Here is an 18826-nt window from a genome sequence, read left to right on the forward strand (position 1 = left end):
TGAAAGCACATCCTGCTTTATTCCATTTATATGAATTCTAAAATAGACAAAACAAACCTGTAGTGGAAAAAATCAGAACAGTGGCTCCCCCAGGGGGTGGGTTGAGGATAATGATGTACATCTTGGTAGGGGTGGAGATGTCATACAGAAATGAAGCGGTAGGGCAAGGATTTGAACCCAGGTGGCCTGGCCCCAGAAGACATGGTTTTACCTACCATGTTACACTGCTTTTCTCGGTGTATGCTGCAGCCTCAGGTGTGGGTGAGATTACACAGGAAGGATAGCCTGTGAAGACAGGAGACTGAGAAGGAGCACTGAGACAAGTAGGAGGAAGACTAGGAGAGAGGGGCCGTGAAAACCAGTGGCAGAAGCGCTTATTCAAGAGTGGCTAACAGTGTTGAAAACTGCTGAATGGTCCAGCAAGAGAAGGACAGGGACAGGTCATTATTCTAGGAGGGCATGTGTGACATGGGCCAGGACAGTTTCATTGGACTGGTGGAGGCAGTAGGCAGCTTGCAGCGTTCTGAGGAGGTGTGGAAGGGAAGACAGAGAATGTGAATAACTTTCCCAAGAAGTTTGGCTGCTCCAGGGAAGAGAGAAAGGCAAGACAGTAATTAGAGTGCTAGTTAGAGGGCTAGAATGTCCTTGCAGAGGCTCAATCCTAACCACAGCTGACTCTATCCAGAGACGCCTGCCTTTGCCCACCCACCAGGGCTGCTACTTATGCTTCTGTGGGGTGAAGGTCTGTTGGCCACAGTTAGCCCCTGACAGCCACAGAACTTCATTTGAGAACTGAGATCAGCTGACACCACCATTGCTCATATCCTGTCATCCTTGGCAGGCCTCAGTGGGCGCCTACCCTTCTCCACTCAGCCTAGTCCTTCCTCTTCCCGACCACCCTTGTGCTGCTCCCCAATCCCTTCCTTGTACAAGGTCCTGGGCCACTCTTGGCTCAGATTATCCTTGCCCCTCTGTACTTGTCTGAAATGTGGCTCGTCCCTGAGGACACTTTTTTTTTTTTTAAAGAGATATCATTTATTCTCCCAAGTGAACAAGTCAGGTGACTGTGGGAGCATAGACAGTCAGCCTGCTCTGTGCTCACCATTTATTATAGTCAGTGTGGCTCCACCAAAGTCTCAGGGACGCATTGAGCAGCAACTAACAGAAGACCCAATTAAAGTAGACTGAACAAAGAGTTCTAGAACAGAGCCGGGACTGCTTGATTCATTAAGAGTTTTCTACCTCTTCACACTGCTACTCTGTCCTCAATGGCTGATGGTCTCTTTCCTCAGACATCACATGTAGTCTTGATAATGCTTCTGCTGCTGCTGCTAAGTCACTTCAGTCATGTCCAACTCTGTGCGACCCCGTAGAAGGCAGCCCACCAGGCTCTGCTGTCCCTGGGATTTTCCAGGCAAGAGTACAGGAGTGGGTTGCCATTGCCTTCTCCATTGATAATGAAGAAAAACAAAATCCTTCCCAAGCTCCCCACAAATTAGCCAGGACAATGGAAACACCATGATTGGTAAGACCAATGAGATTCATCCCCTAAATGCATGGGAGGGGAACACCTGTATATAACCCAGACTTTGCCAACAAGGGAGAAAGACTCACTGCTGAGCAGGCATCATCAATGCTTGCCTTGATAGTCATACAAATTCCTCTTCCTTTTAAGGGTCAGCTATTTTACCCTCCATTGACAAGATGTGTGGCATACTGCTTAAGGGCAACAGCGCTTGTGCCAGACTAACTGGATGCAAATCCCAGCTCACTTGCCAGCTCTTTGGCTGCGGGCAGATCACTTAAACTTTCCACACTGCAGCTTCCTGATCTGTACAACAAGGGCTATTAGCACTATCCAACAGAACTTTCTGTGATGATGGAAGGAAATGTCCCATGTCTGTGCTAATACAGTAGCCACTAGCCATACGTGGCTGCTGAGTGTTTGAAATGTGGCGAGTACATGTGAGGGATTGTTTTTTAATGTTTATTTATTTATGCATGTATGTGTCTGCACTGGGTCTTAGTTGGGAAACACGGGAAGTTTAGCTGCGGCATGTGGCATCTAGTTTCCTGACCAGGGATGGAACCTAGGCCCCCTGCACTGGGAGCATGGAGTCTTAGCTGCTGGACTACGAGGGAAGTCCCAAGAACTGTTTTTTTTGTTGTTGTTGTTAATGAAAATTAAATAGTCACATTTGACTAGTGACTTGGCTTCCCTGATAGCTCAGTTGGTAAAGAAACTGCCTACAGTGCAGGAGACCCTGGTTCGATTCCTGGGTTGGGAAGATCCACTAGAGAAGGGATAGGCTACCCACTCCAGTGTTTTTGGGCTTCCCTTGTGGCTCAGCTGGTAAAGAATCCGCCTGCAATGAGGGAGACCTGGGTTCGATCCCTGGGTTAGGGAGATCCCCTGGAGAAGGGAACAGCTACCCACTCCAGTATTCTGGCCTGGAGAATTCCATGGACTGTATAGTCCTTGGGGTCACAAAAAGTGGGACCTGACTGAGTGACTTTCACTTCACCACACTGGGCACATAGCTCTAATTCATAGTACTGTTGTAGGATAAAATGTACTGATGATTTAAAAAGCAGGAATTGAAGTAACACATAAACTCTCATTAAATGTTAGTTATTACTTTTGCCACCATCCACTGATGTCCTGGTCATTTGCCCACTCTCCTTGAAGAAAGACTATGGCATCTGATACACCGTTTTCCTTGCCACCTCAGGTCTTTAGCAAACCCAGGTGGCTTCAATGTTCATGCAGGTAGTCCAGCGGCACCCTGGTCTCTTCAACTCCAATGACTCACCTCCATTTTGCCATAGCCACTCACACCCATAGCCACAACCTCTACCACACCCTCCCAGGAGAGCTCAGTGGAATCTCACCCCTTTGTCTCTAACCACACTTGCCAACCTTTCAATTTCTTCCTTCCCTTGCCCCCAGGAAGTCTGATCTTTAGGTTGGTTGAGACTTCCAGTTCCTTGACTCTATCCTTTCCTTTCCCACTGGCTCTTGTCTTGACTCCTCTTCCTAACCAGGTTGATTCCACAATGTTTCACTTTTCCTCCTTCTCCATATGGTATCCTTCTTCATCATTATTAACCTTCTGAACAGTTCTCCTGGTTTCAGATTTACTGTTTAAATCCATTCTCCACATTGCAACCAGGGTAGTTTCTCTACTAAATCTCATCATATTGCTCACTTGCCCTAAATCCTCTGCTGTTCCCTATTGCCACCTACGACCCATTTCCAGAAGGTACCATGCTCCCACAGCATCCATGCTTTTGCACATGCTAGACTCCCTTCCTGATTTACCTCTCCTCTTGTTTTTGGTCTGAACAACTTCTTTTTTCCCTTTAAGATTCAGTTTGTCAGCACATCGTTAGAGCTTGGAGTTGAGGCCGCTGGCCAATGAACTCACACGTGTAGGTAGTGTGCTACATGAGGGGCAAGTTTTTTGCTAACACCACAAGGGTCTCTGGCCCAATGAGTGGAGTTGGATAGGAATACTTGCTACAAAAGTATGATTTTAAGGAATGAGAGCTTATTTAAGGAGAGGTGAAAACATTTAAAAATTAGCTTTTTTTTTTTTTCTCTTCTTCAATATCCCTAACTCTTCAGGCAGTACTTGACTTTTCTGTTTTCTCAGTTCATGTATCCTACTCTGAGATCCTAAAAAGGGAGCGCACTCAGTGGGTCTGATGTGGTGGATGCTTGCCCGGGAAGTTCTGCGCATGCGTGGCACCATCTCCCGAGAACACCCATGGGAGGTCATGCCGGATCTCTCCTTCTACAGAGATCCTGAAGAGATTGAAAAGGAAGAGCAGGCAGCAGCTGAGAAGGCTGTGACCAAGGAGGAATTTCAGGGTAAATGGGCTGGTCCAGCTCCAGAGTTCACTGCGACTCGGCCTGAGGCGGCAGACTGGTCTCAAGGCGTGCAGGCGCCTTCCATGCCTATTCAGCAGTTCCCCACTGAAGACTGGACTGCTCCGCCTCCCACTGAAGACTGGTCTGCGGCTCCCACCGCTCAGGCCTGAATGGGTAGGAACCACCACTGAGTGGTCGTAAGCTGTTCTTCCAAACACTTGTAGAACGTCCACAAACTTCCAACAAGATGGAAATCTGGTTGATGGAAAATAACTGTTTCTAAAAAAAAAAAAGAGAGATTCAGTTTGGGCATCACCTCCCTGATCTATCCCCTAACCTAATTTAGGTGCCCCTCCCACGTGCTCCCATGGCACCCTGTGCTTCACTGGAGTCACAGTCCTAATGATGCTGGGCTGTGATATAAGATACCATTGTTAACAAATCTGACTCCCTGTCTTGGCTATGAGAGCCTGAGAACAGACACCCAACAAATTATTACTGAATGCACTGGACATAGATTTTGGGAGGATTGCTTGCTACCAATTCAATTCACTTTTTTAAAGGTGGAGGGATTTGAATGTGTTTGTATGTTGAGGGTTAAGAGCTATAATAAGGAACTGCCTGGTGGTCCAGTGCTTAGGACTTGGCACTTTCACAGCTGAGGGCCAGGTTCAATCCCTGGTTAGGGAACTAAGATCCTGCAAGCTGTGAGGTGTGACCAAAAGAAAATGACCTGCAATAATTAGTGAATGAGAGGCTGGAGATTTGGAGGACGGAGGGGACAATGACTGGAACAGTGCCCGGGGAGGCAGTTAAGGTCCTGAGCACAGATGGAGGAACATCCTTCCGGCAGGGGAAGAGATAGGCTCTCCTTTGAGCCTGCAGGGAGGGTGCAGGTGCTGATGAAACGTCTGTTGTCAGGGAGCAGGACACTGGAGGAGTTTGCAACTGACAAGTCTCTGTTTCCTCTAATCTAAATGGTGAGTTGGGATCAAGGTGAATGGAAATTTGGGGGGAAGAGCAAAGGCCTGGGAGACACAGCTGCCTAGGGACCCAAAGCCGCTTCCCACACTTCTGTGAACTTTTCCTCCGATCCCTCAGTCCCCCACCTACAAATCCCAGGCTGCTGTCCAGTGCTCCTGAATGCAGCCTGCATTCATCTTGGCTGTGAAATGTACTAAGCCCCTGCCATTAATCCATCACTAAGTTTAATCCTCATATAAGAGAGTATATGTAAAACAGCCCACCCCAGGTACACAGTAAACACGAGGTAAATGGTAGTCTTTGTATTGACTAGCAAGGATTAAATGTTGTTTTTTTCTAGCTGCATAGCAGCATTTACAGGATGATACATGCCCCTCCAGGAGCTTATTTCCTTGTCAGAGAAGGATGTACCCATATGATAATTAAAAAGCAATACAAAGTGATATGTGATAGTTATTGTCTAGTCGCTAAATCATGTCTCTCTCTCTTTTTTTTTTTTAATGTCCAACTCTTTTGCCACCCTATGGACTATAGCCCACAAGTCTCCTCTGTCCGTGGGATTTCCCAGGCAAGAATACTGGAGTGGGTTGCCGTTCCCTTCTCCAGGGTATCTTCCTGACCCAGGGATTGAACCTGTGTCTCCTGCATTGGCAGGTGGATTCTTTATCACTGAGCCACCAGTGAAGCCCCGTGTGATGATTACCAACACCCAAATGGTGCTTTGTTTTTGACCACAACCAGCACTGAAAAATATCTTTTCCATCAAGACCTAGAACTCAAATCAATATATAAAGTGAAACAAATTTCATTAGACACTACTTATCCTTACTTTGTGTCATGCATTCTGGTATTTTTTATTGTATTCTACTTTGTTTTTAAATACTGGTGGTCAAGGCTCACTGTGATGGGTTGAACTCTGCCTCTCAAAAATTTATATATTAGTATGTTGAAATCACATATCCCTCAAAAATTCATATTCATAGGAGGTACCCTCAGTCCCTCAGAATGTGACCTTATTCAGATATAGGGTCTTTACAGAGGAAATCTTTAGGGTGGGCCCTAATCCAATATGACTGATGTCTTTAGAAAAAGGGGAAATTTGTGAATTCGCTAGCAGTCCAGTAGTTAGGACTCAGTGCTTTCATTGCCGGGGCCCTGGGTTCAACCTCTGGTCTTGGAACAGGATCCTATGTGGCTTGGCAATAGAGGGGGGAAATTTGGAGACAGACTTGCATGCAGGGAGATTACCACATGAACAGGAAGATGGCTATCCACAGGCCAAGGAGAGAGGCCTGGAATGAGTCCTCTCAGTTTTCATAGGGCACCAACCCTGCCAACACACTGATCTTGGGCTTCTAGCCTTCAGTAGTCTGACAGAATGAATTCCTTTGGTTGGTTAACTCCCTGCCTAGCAAAAAAATACACTCACCTGATTGATTTCGTGACTCACTGTTGGGTTGCAACCTGCAGTTCCCGGACTGCAACATTCTTTTTTCTCTGCTTTTCCTCCTGCATTCTTCACAGCCACTGGTGGGATGGCAGGGCCCGGAGGAGGGTGAGGCAAGCAAGGAACCAACTCTCAGGGTCATGCAAGTGGGGGTGTCATTACCAGTAGTCTAGCCAACTCCACACTTATATGACCTGAAGGTGAGCACCTCTCCAACTCAGCATACTCAGCACCTCACCCTGACCTAGGCCGTGTCAAGTGGGCACAATCCTTGTCTCTGTTTGAGAGGTTGACACACAGTCACAAAGCTTTTAAGTGGAGTTTGATCCACATCAGATATGCCTATAAGTCCTCTGATGACATCACAGTCTCCCCGTCTGTGCAATCAGTTAGAGAAGATGATAATAAATATTGTTTTACTACTTGTATGTGTTTCTCACCTTCCTATCCCCCAAAGCAGTCAAAGTTAAAGACTCGAGTTCATGCCTCCTCTCCTCTTGCCAAAGTTCTGGGGGACATGGCCCTCTGGAGACCCTTAGGTGGCAAGGCCTGAGTTTAGTCACTGTCTCTGGATGTCAGCAGGCAGAGTGGGTGCCCTGGAGTGGACACAGAATGCATGTGTTGTGAGCACCTTTGTGTACACATTGCGATCGATTGTAGCACTGCCAGCTGTATAAACCCAAGGACAGGGTCCCCGCCTGCCATCTCCACCCCAGCTCTCCCTCCTCTCCAACTGGCTGCCTTACAGACACAATAAATATATAAGCACACACCTCCAACAGCCTCTGCCTTTGTGGCATTAATATTACTCTCAAATCTGGGGATCCTATGTAAGATAGAGACTCTTCTGTCTTTCTCCTGCCTGGCTAGTTCTGGGACAATAAAATAATGTCTAACGTTTACTGTGTACCAGGCATCATTTGCATGTATTATTGCATTTCACTCTCACAACTTTGTAAGTTAAGGCTATTATTTGCTCCATTTTACAGACAACAAAACTGAAGCACAAATAGTAAACAGCCCAGAGTTGTGCAGCTAGCACTGTTGGCAGGATCTGAACCCATGCAGCCTGCTCCAGGGGCCAAGTTCTTAACTCCTACCCTCTGCCTGGCTGGGCACTCCGACCTGCATGTACTTGCCCATCCACGTGGATGGGAGCAGGAGGAGCCAGGTTCTGGGAATCAGTTGGGACACCAGGGGGCAGCATAAGCCTGGCTTTGGCCCCTGAGCCCAGCCCTGTTTGGGGAAAGAGGAGGGGAGTAGAAACCGCCTCCCACCTTCCCCCAGCTCCTCAGAGACCATCCTTTCCCCATACTCGTCTCTCAGGTTGGGGGCTTGAAGGTCCCTTGGCCTCCTCCAGCTTTTCCTCCAGCCAAAGCTTCAAAAACCATCCAGTAGTGACAATGATGACTCAGAAGCTGAGCAAGCTGTGCGTGTGAGTGTGTGTCCTTTTGTGACTGCATGTGGCTCTGAGTGCTGACATGTCTGTGAGCCTGCCTGTGCGTGTGTGTAAGCATGTGTGTGTGTGGGAGGGAGTGTCCTTCTGGCTGGGGAAGTTGTGTACATGCACGTTTATTTCTGGGTGTGTCTCTCTGTGTTTACCCCAGAAACAGATAGGAACTTTGCCAAGGTTGCACAGCAGATTCATATTCAAACTTGTCCCTTAGGAATCTACAGGCAGCAACTCCAGCTTGCCACTGGCTCCTACCTGGGTCTCCGGAGTAGTACCCCATGAGGAGGTGGCAGAAAGGATTTTCAGTCCCAGGCACCCCTGGAGGCCTACAGGATTGTGAGCTTCGCGGCCCCCTCCCCCACTCCCTCCCATCAGTGGGTCACGAGACCTCTAGGGCGTTCCCCACCCAGCAGGGAGGGGGACTGAGGAGTCCCAGCTCCCCGCCGCTTTCAGGGTCTTCCACTGGAGGGAGCGCAGGGCCAGAGGGATTTCTTTTTCCAGAGGCACCCCCCACCCCGGGGCGGGGAGGGGGGAGCCCAGTCCCTCTTGAGCCCAAACCCCCGGCCCTTGCAAGAGTTTGAGTATGGGAGCTGTAGTTTGGGGTGGCATGTCTCTGCTTGATATTAGGTGACTTTCTGGAGAAAAGTTGATTGTTTTTGAAGGGGGGCAGAGTAAGTGGGGATCAGCCTTTCCTCCAGCATGGCGCCAGGGGCCCCCAAGCCCCAGTCCTGGCTCCCCCTCCCAGCCCATGCTCCCCTACTCCATACCAGAGGCACACATGCTCACCCCACTTTCTTCCTCTTCCTCCTCCAGCCCACTTTCTCTTCTCTGTGTCGTCAGAGCTCCAGGGAGGGACCTGGGTAGTCGGAGAAGCCGGAAACAGAGGGCTGGGGCAGCCACTGCTTACACTGAAGAGGGAGGCTGGGAGAGGATTGTGTGTGTGTGTGTGTGTGTGTGTGTGTGTGTGTGTGTGTGTTTTATTTTTGGTGGTGGTGGTGGAGGAGGGGTGTTAGCAGGGCCAGTCCTGAACCCGCTGGACAGAGCTACAGACCCATGGGGCCTGGCAGAGCCGGCTGAGAGAGGGAGACGACAACAGAGGGGTTGCCAAGGTGAGGGGATGCCTCCAAGGAGGGAGGGTGGGGGGCCTCTGACTACCAATGTGGGGGGGAGGAGGGGAGTGCTTTTCAGGATCCTGCCTGGGCAGAATGGATGGTCCCTAAGAAATTGTTTCAGCTGGGGCTGGTGGCTGGTGTTACTGAGTTTCGGCAGTTTCGAAATATCAGAGGAATCTGGAGTGGGTACAGGCCCAGCACTTGCCCCGCTCCTCCCCAACATGGGTCACTTTTTCCACACACCCCATCCCCCGCAATCCAGGGACGTGTTAAGGCAGGGGAAGGAGGGCAAGGAGGTGCCCCTCTGCCCTCTGGGTTGGGGGGAAGTGGCCGCCCCTCCCTATAGAAAACTGATGGCAGGGGGCAGTGGATCCTCCACAGACCCCTATCCGGGCCCCCCACAAAGGTTCCTCTTCAAGGGTGTGGCCAGGGGGTGAGCGTGTCCCAGAAGTAGAACCTCATGGTGCCCCAGAGGAGGGGGAATTTCCCCCTCAAAACTGCTCCACGCTTGGCCCGGCGGCGTCATGGAGTTAACCCTCCTGGTGCCTAACTGGCTCCGCCTCCCCGCGCCCCTCCCCGCCCCCGCCCCCGCACACACACTGGGCAACTCCGAGCAGCTCTTCTGACTTCTGATCCTGTGGTCCCACGATCAGAGGACTCAGGAATCTCGGGGGTTGAGGTGAAGTTTAGGCCACGAAGCGGGGCTGAGGAAGATCCTGGACTTCCCTTCCCCATGGGGAAGGGAACGCGGGCCCCGCCCCCCCAGGCCATGGCTCCTCCCTCCCTGTCGGTGTTCAAGGGGGCTTACAGCAGAAGATGCCCCTGGCCTGGCAGGCCGATTGAGCCAGCCTGGTTATTGGGTGGGAGTGGGGGAAAGTCTGGCCCCTCGCTGTCGGAGGATGGAGTAGGGGAGATTTGAAGGCAGGGCCATGCCAGGAAGCTGGTCACTCTTCCTAATCTAGGGGATATGGAGGAAAGGGGAGCTGCCTCTGACTTAGGGATCACCTCGGTCCCCGTAGGGTAGAGATAGAGGTCAAAGGTCTGAGCACCCTGAGAAACAGGAGAGAAAGAGGGAAGAGAGGAATGGAGTCCTCCCTTGAGTTTGAAACACAAACCAAAAGGTGCCCCACCCCAAGGTGGGTGTAGAGAAAGGTCTATGAGAGGACCCTGAGCAGGAGGGGGAGGATTCTGCCTTTGGGAGAAAAGAGGTCAGGGGGATATAGGAACTGGGTAGGAGCACGGATCTCCAGAAAAGGGGCCTCTCTGTTCTCTATTCCTTTGGGAGTCCTGGGAGAGGGGAGAAGCTAACGTGCTGCAGGAGAACTTGGGGCTAACTGGGTTGAGGGAGACCTAGGGAGTTTCCACCCCCATCCTTTCTGTCATCTCTGGGAAGAGGGACGTTTTGAGAAACATGAACTGAGAGACCCCTGGGGAACCACTGGTTTACCCACTCCGCCCTGCAGTCCACCTAGATGGGGAGGCAACCACCCCCTCCCTATTCTCCTACCTCCTTGCCTCTTGCCCCCTTTCCTTCTCTTCCTTGTAGTCCTCTAGCCTCCCCGCCCCTCTTTTTTGCTTTTCTCTGAAGGCTAATTAACCTCACTTTTTCTCCTTCCTGAGTTCTCTCTACTCTTCCTCTTGCTCCATCTCCTCTTCTTCAGTTCTCCTCCCATGCCCCCCTCCTCTTGGGATTATGAGATCTGGATCCAGAAGGGATCCTAAGGGTACAGAGTGGTGGTTTATCCCCACTTGGGTTCAGATCGCTTGCAGAGTGGCCTTGGCAAGTTGGAGAACCTCCTTGAGCTCAGTTTCTCTACCTGTAACAGGATGATTTTATATTTTAAAAATTGTTGCAAGATGCTAGTGAGGTAAGGCGCTCAGTGTAATGCCCCATACATAGTAAGTGCTTAATGAATAATAGCTATTATTACTCTACCATCTTCTTCTTCCTCATCTAGCCAGGCAGTTTTCAGATTGTTTCATGGAACCCTGGAATTTTGAGGGATTTCTCTAGGGATACCTTTGGGGTCCAGAGGTGGAGAGAGGGAAGCAAGAAGTGGTAGAATTCCAGGTCTACCACACTTGATTTCAACAGAGAAATTCCAATTTTACATAACTGGCTAAAACGGTCTACTTCTTTAAAAAATTTGGAAAGTTCATACTTTACCCAAGCCTCATATTTTATAGATGAGAAGATTGAGGTCCACGGAGGGGAGGTTTCTTTTTGTTTATTTGTTTTTAAAATCTTTTGACCATGCCACAGGTCATGTGGGATCTTAGTTCCCTGATCAGGGATTTGTTCCCTTCATTGGCAGCATGGAGTCTTAGCCACTGGATCACCAGAGAAGTTCCGAGGGGAGGTTTCCTGCCAACAGAATCAGAGCTACAACCCACATTCTCTGCCTTCTCTCAGAGAGCTTTCCCTACTGCCCCATTGCCCCTGTCTCTTACCCTCTCCCCTTCCCCAACTGGCTGCAGCTCAGCTCTTCCCACTCCATTACCCCCATGCCTACTGTTGAAGAAAATACCTTGTTTCAGGCTTTGGCCAAAGAGGTTCCTGGTTTGATATAGTCTGGCTGAGAGTTGTGGTGCTGATGGTCTCTGAAAGGGCTGTCTATGGGAGGTCCTTGCTGCTGTTGCTGCTGCTGCTGCGTCGCTTTAGTCGTGTCCGACTCTGTGTGACCCCATAGGTGGCAGCCAACCAGGCTTCCCGTCCCTGGGATTCTCCAGGAAAGAACATTGGAGTGGGTTGCCATTTCCTTCTCCAATGCATGTAAATGAAAAGTGAAAGTGAAGTCGCTCAGTCGTGTCCAACTCTAGCGACCCCATGGACTGCAGCCTACCAGGCTCCTCCATCCATGGGGTTTTCTAGGCAAAAGTACTGGAGTGGGGTGCCATTGCCTTCTCCTGGGAGGTCCTTGGCTGCCCGAAAAGGTCAACTTCCAAATAACCTTGTTCTTTTTCTTCAGTGTTAATGTCAGTCGCTCAGTCATGTCCGAGTCTCACAACCCCACGCACTGTAGTCCACCAAGCTCCTCTGTGTGTGGAATTCTTCAGGCAAGAATACTAGGGTGGCTTTGCCATTCCTTTCTCTAGGAGATCTTCCTGACCCAGGAATCAAACCCAGGTCTCCTGCATTGCAGGCAGATTCTTTACTTTCTGAACTACCAGGGAAGCCCTCTTTTTCTTCAGGCACCCTCCAAACCCCAGATCATGTCTCTGTGGGGTCTGGTCTCCAAAATGCCCCCAGAAAAACTGCAGCGGCTCTATGTCGACTTTCCTCAACACCTGCGGCATCTCCTGGGTGACTGGCTGGAGAACCAGCCCTGGTGAGTCCTGGCTGCCCCCCATCAGTCCCCCAGGGCCTCCCCCACCTATCTGCCTTCTCATTAGGTTTTATTCATCCCATTTTGAGACTTGGGACTCATTATTGTACATGCAGTGGTCCAGATTTAGCTGGGAGTCTGTACCGCATCAACCAGACTACAGCGTGTTGACATATGGAGTTCCTCACCCCCTTAGGAACCTGAGCCAAAGAGGAGGGAGGTCAGAGCTGGGCCAAGGGCACCACCCACAACAGCTGGAAAATTGGGGAACAAGGGGCACAGCTGAGGACAACGGAGGGCCTGGATGGAGGATAAGAGGAGGAAGGAGCTGCTGAGCTGTTTGCTGTGGGGTGAAGGGGCAGTAGAGTCGAGGAAGCCCTGACCTGAGGTGGCCTCATCCTGATCTTCCTGCAGGGAATTCCTTGTCGGCTCAGACACCTTCTGCTGCAACATGGCCAGCGCCCTACTTTCTGCCACTGTCCAGCGCCTTCAGGCCTCAGCCGGAGAGCAGGGGGAGGGGAACACCATCTTGCAACACATCAGCACTCTGGAGGTGGGGGCAGGAGGGAGGGGACAGGGCCAGGGTGGGGCCTGGAGCTGGGGTGAGCATTGGATGCTGGAAGGGAATTGGTATTCCTCTGGTTAGCTGTTAGCTAGCAGGCAAATTAGATTCTAAAAGCATGCAAATGCATGCAAACTTCTGGAGTCTATGATTGTGCGGCCTTTTAGTTCATGTGTGAATGGGGAGGGGGATTGGTGAGGGAGAATGACATGGGTAAGAGCAAGGCTAACCCCATCTACCACTCTTCATTTCTAGACCATTTATCAGAGGGACCCCCTGAAGCTGGTGGCCACTTGCAGACACATACTTCAAGGTGAAAAAAAAGCTGTTATGGAGCAGGTATTGTGATACCCCACCTCCCACCCCAACTCAACCCCTGGGAACTTTAGCCTGAGCCATGAGAAACTAGAAGGGATTTGAACTTCAGGAAAAGCTCAGTGTTCTAGGTCCAAGATGATCAAAGGAGGTTCCTGGGGTCAGAGTGAGCCCCAAGTTAAGCTCAGAGAAGCTTCCAATGAGGAACTGAGGGTAGTGAGAGGTCTGGGGCAAGTGATACAGAGCTGTTGTCTCCAGAAGATTCCAAAATGTCAGGAAGAACTGTCAAGGAAGAGAAAGGAGCGAGACAAGGGAAGTGGTCTATTTTCTGCAGAGCATGGCAGAGGGCACCCCTTTAGGGAGTGGAGGCTGAGGGAAAAGGGATGGACAGAGTGTTTCACCTGTTGCCTGTCCTTCCTTGCAGTTCCACCACCTGCCAATGTCCTTCCACTGGAAGCAGGAGGAACTCAAGTTTAACACAGTCCTACGGAGGCTGCAGCACCGGGCCGGGGAGACCCGCCTTCTCCGGGAGGCCCTGCAGCCTGGAGCTGAGGCTGGCCAAGGTGGGATTCTGGGGAGTGTGTGGGAGTGACCCCCTCTTGGATCTCAACCCTGATTGAACCTCTTAAATATATCTGCACCCCGATTTTTGCCCCTACCCTCAGTGTCTTTGCACAGCTTGATAGAAACGCCTACCAACGGGACTGGGCCAAGTGAGGTGAGTAATGGACTGAGATGTGGAGACTGAGCTCAAAGTGCAGACTTTGAGGGTCTCAGATCTGTGGAGGGATGGTGAGTAGACCTCTGAGAGGTGAGAAAGGGAGGCTTACTCTCCAGAGCTGGGCAAAGAGGAAGCGTGTGGCTCCGGCTCAGGCCCCACCTGCCCACAGGCCCTGGTCACGCTGCTGCAGGAGACTGTTGGTGAGCTGGAAGCTGCTCAGGCTCTGGTGCTGAAGAGGATCCAGATATGGAAGCGGCAACAGCAGCTGGCAGGGAATGGTGCACCCTTTGAGGAGAGCCTGGCTCCACTACAAGAGAGGTGGGGAAGGGCTGACAGGGAAGCGGGATGCGCTGGGGGTGGACATCTGCTCTCCCTGCTGGAGGTGTGAGAGAGAGAAACCAGGCCAGAGGGTCTCGGGGTGGGCCAAGACTTGGAGAAGACAGTTCCAGCAGAGCCACCCATACTGTTGTTCAGGTCATGTCTTGCACACATGCACCAGGCTGACTCGGCATGAGCAGGCATTCCTCCAATCTATACTTTTCTCTTCGAGCTCCATGCCCAGAGGGCTGGGAAGTCCTTTTCGTTTATTGGCAGGGTATCTTTCAATATGCGCAAAAGCATCGTGCGTGCTGGCCTCAGACCTAGGTATCAGACCCCTGGGGAAAGGGCAGCTCGTTTCAACAGAGCTTCCAGGCACTAAGCGGGAACCTTGCCCCAGAGCCAAGGCGCGTCCCACCACCCCTTCAGCCCCAGTGCCTTGCTGTCACACCCACTGCTCATCCCTAACCCTCCACACACACTATCCTGCTTTCTTCCTGGGTTGAGGGGTGAGGGGCGGTCTGGGCCGGGAGCAGGCTGGAAGACTGCGCCCCCTGACCACGGTCCTGGCCCCAGGTGTGAGAGCCTGGTGGACATTTATTCCCAGCTGCAGCAGGAGGTGGGGGCAGCTGGTGGGGAGCTTGATCCCAAGACCCGGGCAGCGCTGATTAGCCGACTGGATGAAGTCCTGCGCACACTCGTCACCAGGTATGAGCCCCCCTGCCTGGTGGAGAGCAGACCCCAAGGAAACAGGAGGGTCAGAGTTGTGGTGGGGGGGGGGCAGTGGCGCCCAGAGGGACCCAGCTGTTCACTTCCCTGTGTCTTCCTTACTCCTCCCAGCTCTTTCCTGGTGGAAAAGCAGCCCCCCCAGGTTCTGAAGACTCAGACCAAGTTCCAGGCCGGAGTTCGATTCCTGCTAGGCCTGAGGTTCCTGGGGGCCCCAGCCAAGCCTCCGCTGGTCAGGGCCGACATGGTCACGGAGAAGCAGGCGAGGGAGCTGAGCATGCCCCAGGGGCCCGGAGCTGGAGCGTAAGCTGGGGCTGGAGAGGGCCTGAGTGGGAGATGGAGGCCAGAGGGGCCTGGGAGACCGGCACAGTGAAGGGGGCTGGGTGATGATGGGGAGGCAGGGCCATGGGGTATGGGGGCCCTGTATAACAGTCAAGCGAGAGGAAGGGGAGGGACCCACCAGTGCTGGAATGGGGTGGAAGCGTCCTGATTTGGCTAAGATGGGGGTTTCTCCCTCAAGAACCCAAGTAGGGAGATAGAGATTAGGGACCAATAGTCTAGGCCATTCACCTGTGCACTCAAGCTCCTGCCACTCCTGGGCCAATCGGGATGAGCCCCTCTCTGACTTGCCCTGGCAGAGAAAGCACCGGAGAAATCATCAACAACACCGTGCCCCTGGAGAACAGCATTCCTGGGAACTGCTGCTCTGCGCTGTTCAAGAACCTGGTGAGAGGCCTTTGGGGAGCAGTGGGTGGGCGTCCTCAGGCCAGGCAAGTGTCCTCGAGAGGGTGTGGGGAGCCCAGGAGAAGCAGTTTCTGCCTTCATCCTCCTCGCTCTCACCCCTTCCCCCAGCTTCTGAAGAAAATCAAGCGGTGTGAGCGGAAGGGCACCGAGTCTGTCACCGAGGAGAAGTGCGCTGTGCTCTTCTCCACCAGCCTCACGCTTGGCCCTAACAAACTCCCCATCCAGCTCCAGGTGAGCTTGAGTCCCAGGTGCCCTGGCCACACACGGAGGCCTGGATCCTCATTCCTCATGAATGCCCTGTACCCTGTGGGTCCGGGGTTCACGCATGTGGGGGCTCCAGCGGGAGTGGGGAGGACGAGAACTCAAGTGCACACTCCAGGGAATGACGGTGTGTGTTATTGCATATGGCCCTGTGGGACTGTGTCCCAGTTTTTGCAATAAGAACTATTTTCCTTAGCCATGCCAATGGCTAAGGCATTGAAGCACTTTTCTTAGACCAGGGCACTGTTTTAAGTCATACGCATGCACACACACACAGGGTTTGCACAGTTAACATTATGAGGGAGTTATTCTTACTAGCCTCATTTTACAGATGAGAACACTGAAACACAGAGATTGAGTACTTAGCCTGGGTCACACAGCTCCTGAATGTTGGAGCTGGTATTTGAAACCTGGAGGTCTGACTCCATAGCACTGACTCCTCACCACATCTCAGCAGGGAGGCCATAATTCAGCTTCAGAAAGCACTCGTTCACACACCACAAATTTTTAACTGTGTGGTGGGAGTTCAGGAGCTTCCGGGTATCCTCAGAGCCAGCCCTCTGCAGAGGCCCCTTGTCCCCCAGTACCAAGAGCTCCCTTTCCTCACCCGCTTCAGGCCCTGTCTCTGCCCCTGGTGGTCATCGTCCATGGCAACCAAGACAATAATGCCAAAGCCACCATCCTGTGGGACAATGCCTTCTCTGAGATGGTGAGACAAGACCCGGAGTTGGGGGGAGAAGGGGCTATAACCTGGCGGGTGGGTGCAGGCTGGTGGGGTGGCTGGTATGTCCACATGAGAGTGACCATAACTCCTTCTTATGGACTTTGTTTCTGTCCTTCTGACCTCCTTTCGTGCTAATCTTAACACCGATTCTGTGGTAGCACCTTAGACTACTGTTGGAAAAGCACCATTTTTCTTGGGCAGACTCAGGGGGACAAGGCTGGGGAGGGACAGTCTTGGGGAGAGGGGGAGGATGCAGGCCCTTCTGATGAGGAATGGCTACGTCAGCCTGAGGCTCCCTCACCTTCTCCCCTCCCCTCCCAGGACCGCGTGCCCTTTGTGGTGGCTGAGCGGGTGCCCTGGGAGAAGATGTGTGAAACTCTGAACCTCAAGTTCATGGCTGAAGTGGGGACCAACCGGGGGTTACTCCCAGAGCACTTCCTCTTCCTGGCCCAGAAGATCTTCAATGACAACAGCCTCAGTATAGAAGCCTTCCAGCACCGTTCTGTGTCCTGGTCACAGTTCAACAAGGTCATTCCCTTGCCCTTTGGACCTCCCACCCCCAAGCACTTCATCCCTGGGGCACTCAGGGCCTCCCCAACCTCTGCCCAGGAACCAACCACTAGGATTTTCACAGTGCCCTGCCATGTTCATCAGGAGGGCCTCTGCCCTGGCCCAGGCAGGAAAACCCCTTGGCTCTCTGGCATCCCCCTAGTTTTTGTCTGGGGGCCCTCTGTCTTCCCTTTTGCTAGTGATTTGCATGACTCACCCAGACTGTGTGTAAACACAGCTTTGATTCAAAATGACTTTGACCCATTGGGAAAATAGTTCTTATTGTAAAAACCAGGACAAAATCCCACAGGGACAAATGCAATAACACCAGCGACCATGCGTTGACAGCTTAGGATATGCCAGATTGTACTTGAGCACTATATGTATGCTATCTCACTTAATCATCACAATAGCTCTTTAAGGTAGGTACTATTACACCCATTTTATAGAGGATGAACCGGCTCAGAGATGTTAAGTAGTTTCTCCAAGGCCTCCCAGTAAGTGAGGCCATATTTCTGACTCTTGATTTTAGCTACCACATTTTACTGCCCTCAAAATAAGGTGGCTCAGGACTGGATCTGTTACAAAAATAGGAAAAAATGGAGGTCTGAGTGTCTTGGTTGAAGATCAGCTGAATCAATGCTGTCATGTACTGATCTCTTTTTTAAAAAAGGAAGAAAGAAAAGCCCACACGACCAGAGGATGTGTTAGCAAAGGGAACAGGACACTTACATCCTGCAAACTGCCTTCTCTGGACACCACTTCCGCCAGGCCTCATTCAGGAGGGGGTGGAGCACAGTGGTTATGAGGGGGCCCAGCCCAGACTTCCTGGACTAAATCCCAGCTCTGCTTTTCACTGGTTGTGTAAGAAGCAAGTTATTTGATCTTTCTAGGCTTTCATTTCTTCATCTGTAAGATGGGATACTCATGGGATCTTCATCCATAGATGTGTAAAGATCGGATACAGTAATTTATGGCAAGAGCTTGGACTAGTGCCTGGCACATGGGAAGCTTGAGTGTGGCCATTGTCGTTGATGGGGTCTCAGGTGCAGGGTGGTCCCTCAGTCCTGTGACTCTGTTGTGTCGGTACTCACAGCCCAGTGGCTGGCCTAGCCAGGCTCCCGCTCTGGCCCTCTTGTGCTCACACCGGCTCCCCTCTCCCCACAGGAGATCCTGCTGGGTCGTGGCTTCACCTTTTGGCAGTGGTTTGATGGTGTCCTGGATCTCACCAAACGCTGTCTCCGGAGCTACTGGTCAGACCGGTGAGTCCCTGCCCCAGGTAACCTGAGGATCTGGGCCTCCAGATCCTGCTCCACACACTACGCCCCCACCCACAACCTCTCCTTCATCCTGGCCAGGTTGATCATTGGCTTCATCAGCAAACAGTACGTCACTAGCCTTCTTCTCAACGAGCCTGATGGAACCTTCCTCCTTCGATTCAGTGACTCAGAGATTGGGGGCATCACCATTGCCCACGTCATCCGAGGCCAGGATGGTGAGGTCACCCCAGCCAGTCCTCTGCCTCTGTGCCTGTGCCCTCAGGGGTTTCTTCTGAGAAAGGTCCTGGCCTTCTTTGATGCCAACCGTGATCTTCAGGAAGTTCTTCCTTAGGTTCAACTTCTCTTCTTCCTTCTGTGGCCTAAACTTCTACCTTCTCACTTGGAGTTTGGTGGGAATGGGGACTGGTGGGACCCTCACACCAGCTCTTCC

At 51.7% G+C, this 18826-nt stretch overlaps 1 protein-coding gene, 1 long non-coding RNA gene and 1 other non-coding gene across 6 annotated transcripts in view; 2 read left to right on the forward strand and 1 right to left on the reverse strand.

Moving 5' to 3' along the window:
• On the reverse strand, nucleotides 1–8635 carry LOC133247674 (uncharacterized). Its single transcript, XR_009736467.1, has 3 exons — nucleotides 8545–8635; nucleotides 6288–6682; nucleotides 1–4153 (listed from the first exon to the last, which is right to left on the reverse strand). It is a non-coding gene; the product is annotated as an uncharacterized LOC133247674 (long non-coding RNA).
• On the forward strand, nucleotides 3379–3528 carry LOC133248986 (small nucleolar RNA SNORA62/SNORA6 family). Its single transcript, XR_009736804.1, has one exon. It is a non-coding gene; the product is annotated as a small nucleolar RNA SNORA62/SNORA6 family (small nucleolar RNA).
• The window catches only part of STAT6 (signal transducer and activator of transcription 6), a 14883-nt gene continuing 3985 nt past the window's right edge, over nucleotides 7929–18826 (forward strand). The window contains exons 1-15 of one of the 4 annotated variants that reach the window (XM_061416757.1): nucleotides 7929–8867; nucleotides 12063–12199; nucleotides 12611–12749; nucleotides 13014–13097; nucleotides 13498–13636; nucleotides 13739–13791; nucleotides 13964–14112; nucleotides 14689–14820; nucleotides 14953–15141; nucleotides 15477–15564; nucleotides 15691–15813; nucleotides 16460–16552; nucleotides 16889–17095; nucleotides 18284–18378; nucleotides 18475–18611. In XM_061416757.1, the coding sequence (XP_061272741.1) occupies nucleotides 12084–12199; nucleotides 12611–12749; nucleotides 13014–13097; nucleotides 13498–13636; nucleotides 13739–13791; nucleotides 13964–14112; nucleotides 14689–14820; nucleotides 14953–15141; nucleotides 15477–15564; nucleotides 15691–15813; nucleotides 16460–16552; nucleotides 16889–17095; nucleotides 18284–18378; nucleotides 18475–18611 (1744 nt within the window). In that variant the 5' untranslated portion in view covers nucleotides 7929–8867; nucleotides 12063–12083. Of the gene's footprint in view, nucleotides 8868–11185; nucleotides 12200–12610; nucleotides 12750–13013; nucleotides 13098–13497; nucleotides 13637–13738; nucleotides 13792–13963; nucleotides 14113–14688; nucleotides 14821–14952; nucleotides 15142–15476; nucleotides 15565–15690; nucleotides 15814–16459; nucleotides 16553–16888; nucleotides 17096–18283; nucleotides 18379–18474; nucleotides 18612–18826 lie in introns of all 4 variants that reach the window. The other 3 variants (XM_061416758.1, XM_061416759.1, XM_061416760.1) reach the window with 3 other exon arrangements.

This window comes from Bos javanicus, chromosome 5, assembly GCF_032452875.1.
Source record: "Bos javanicus breed banteng chromosome 5, ARS-OSU_banteng_1.0, whole genome shotgun sequence".
NCBI classification, from domain to species: domain Eukaryota; kingdom Metazoa; phylum Chordata; class Mammalia; order Artiodactyla; family Bovidae; genus Bos; species Bos javanicus.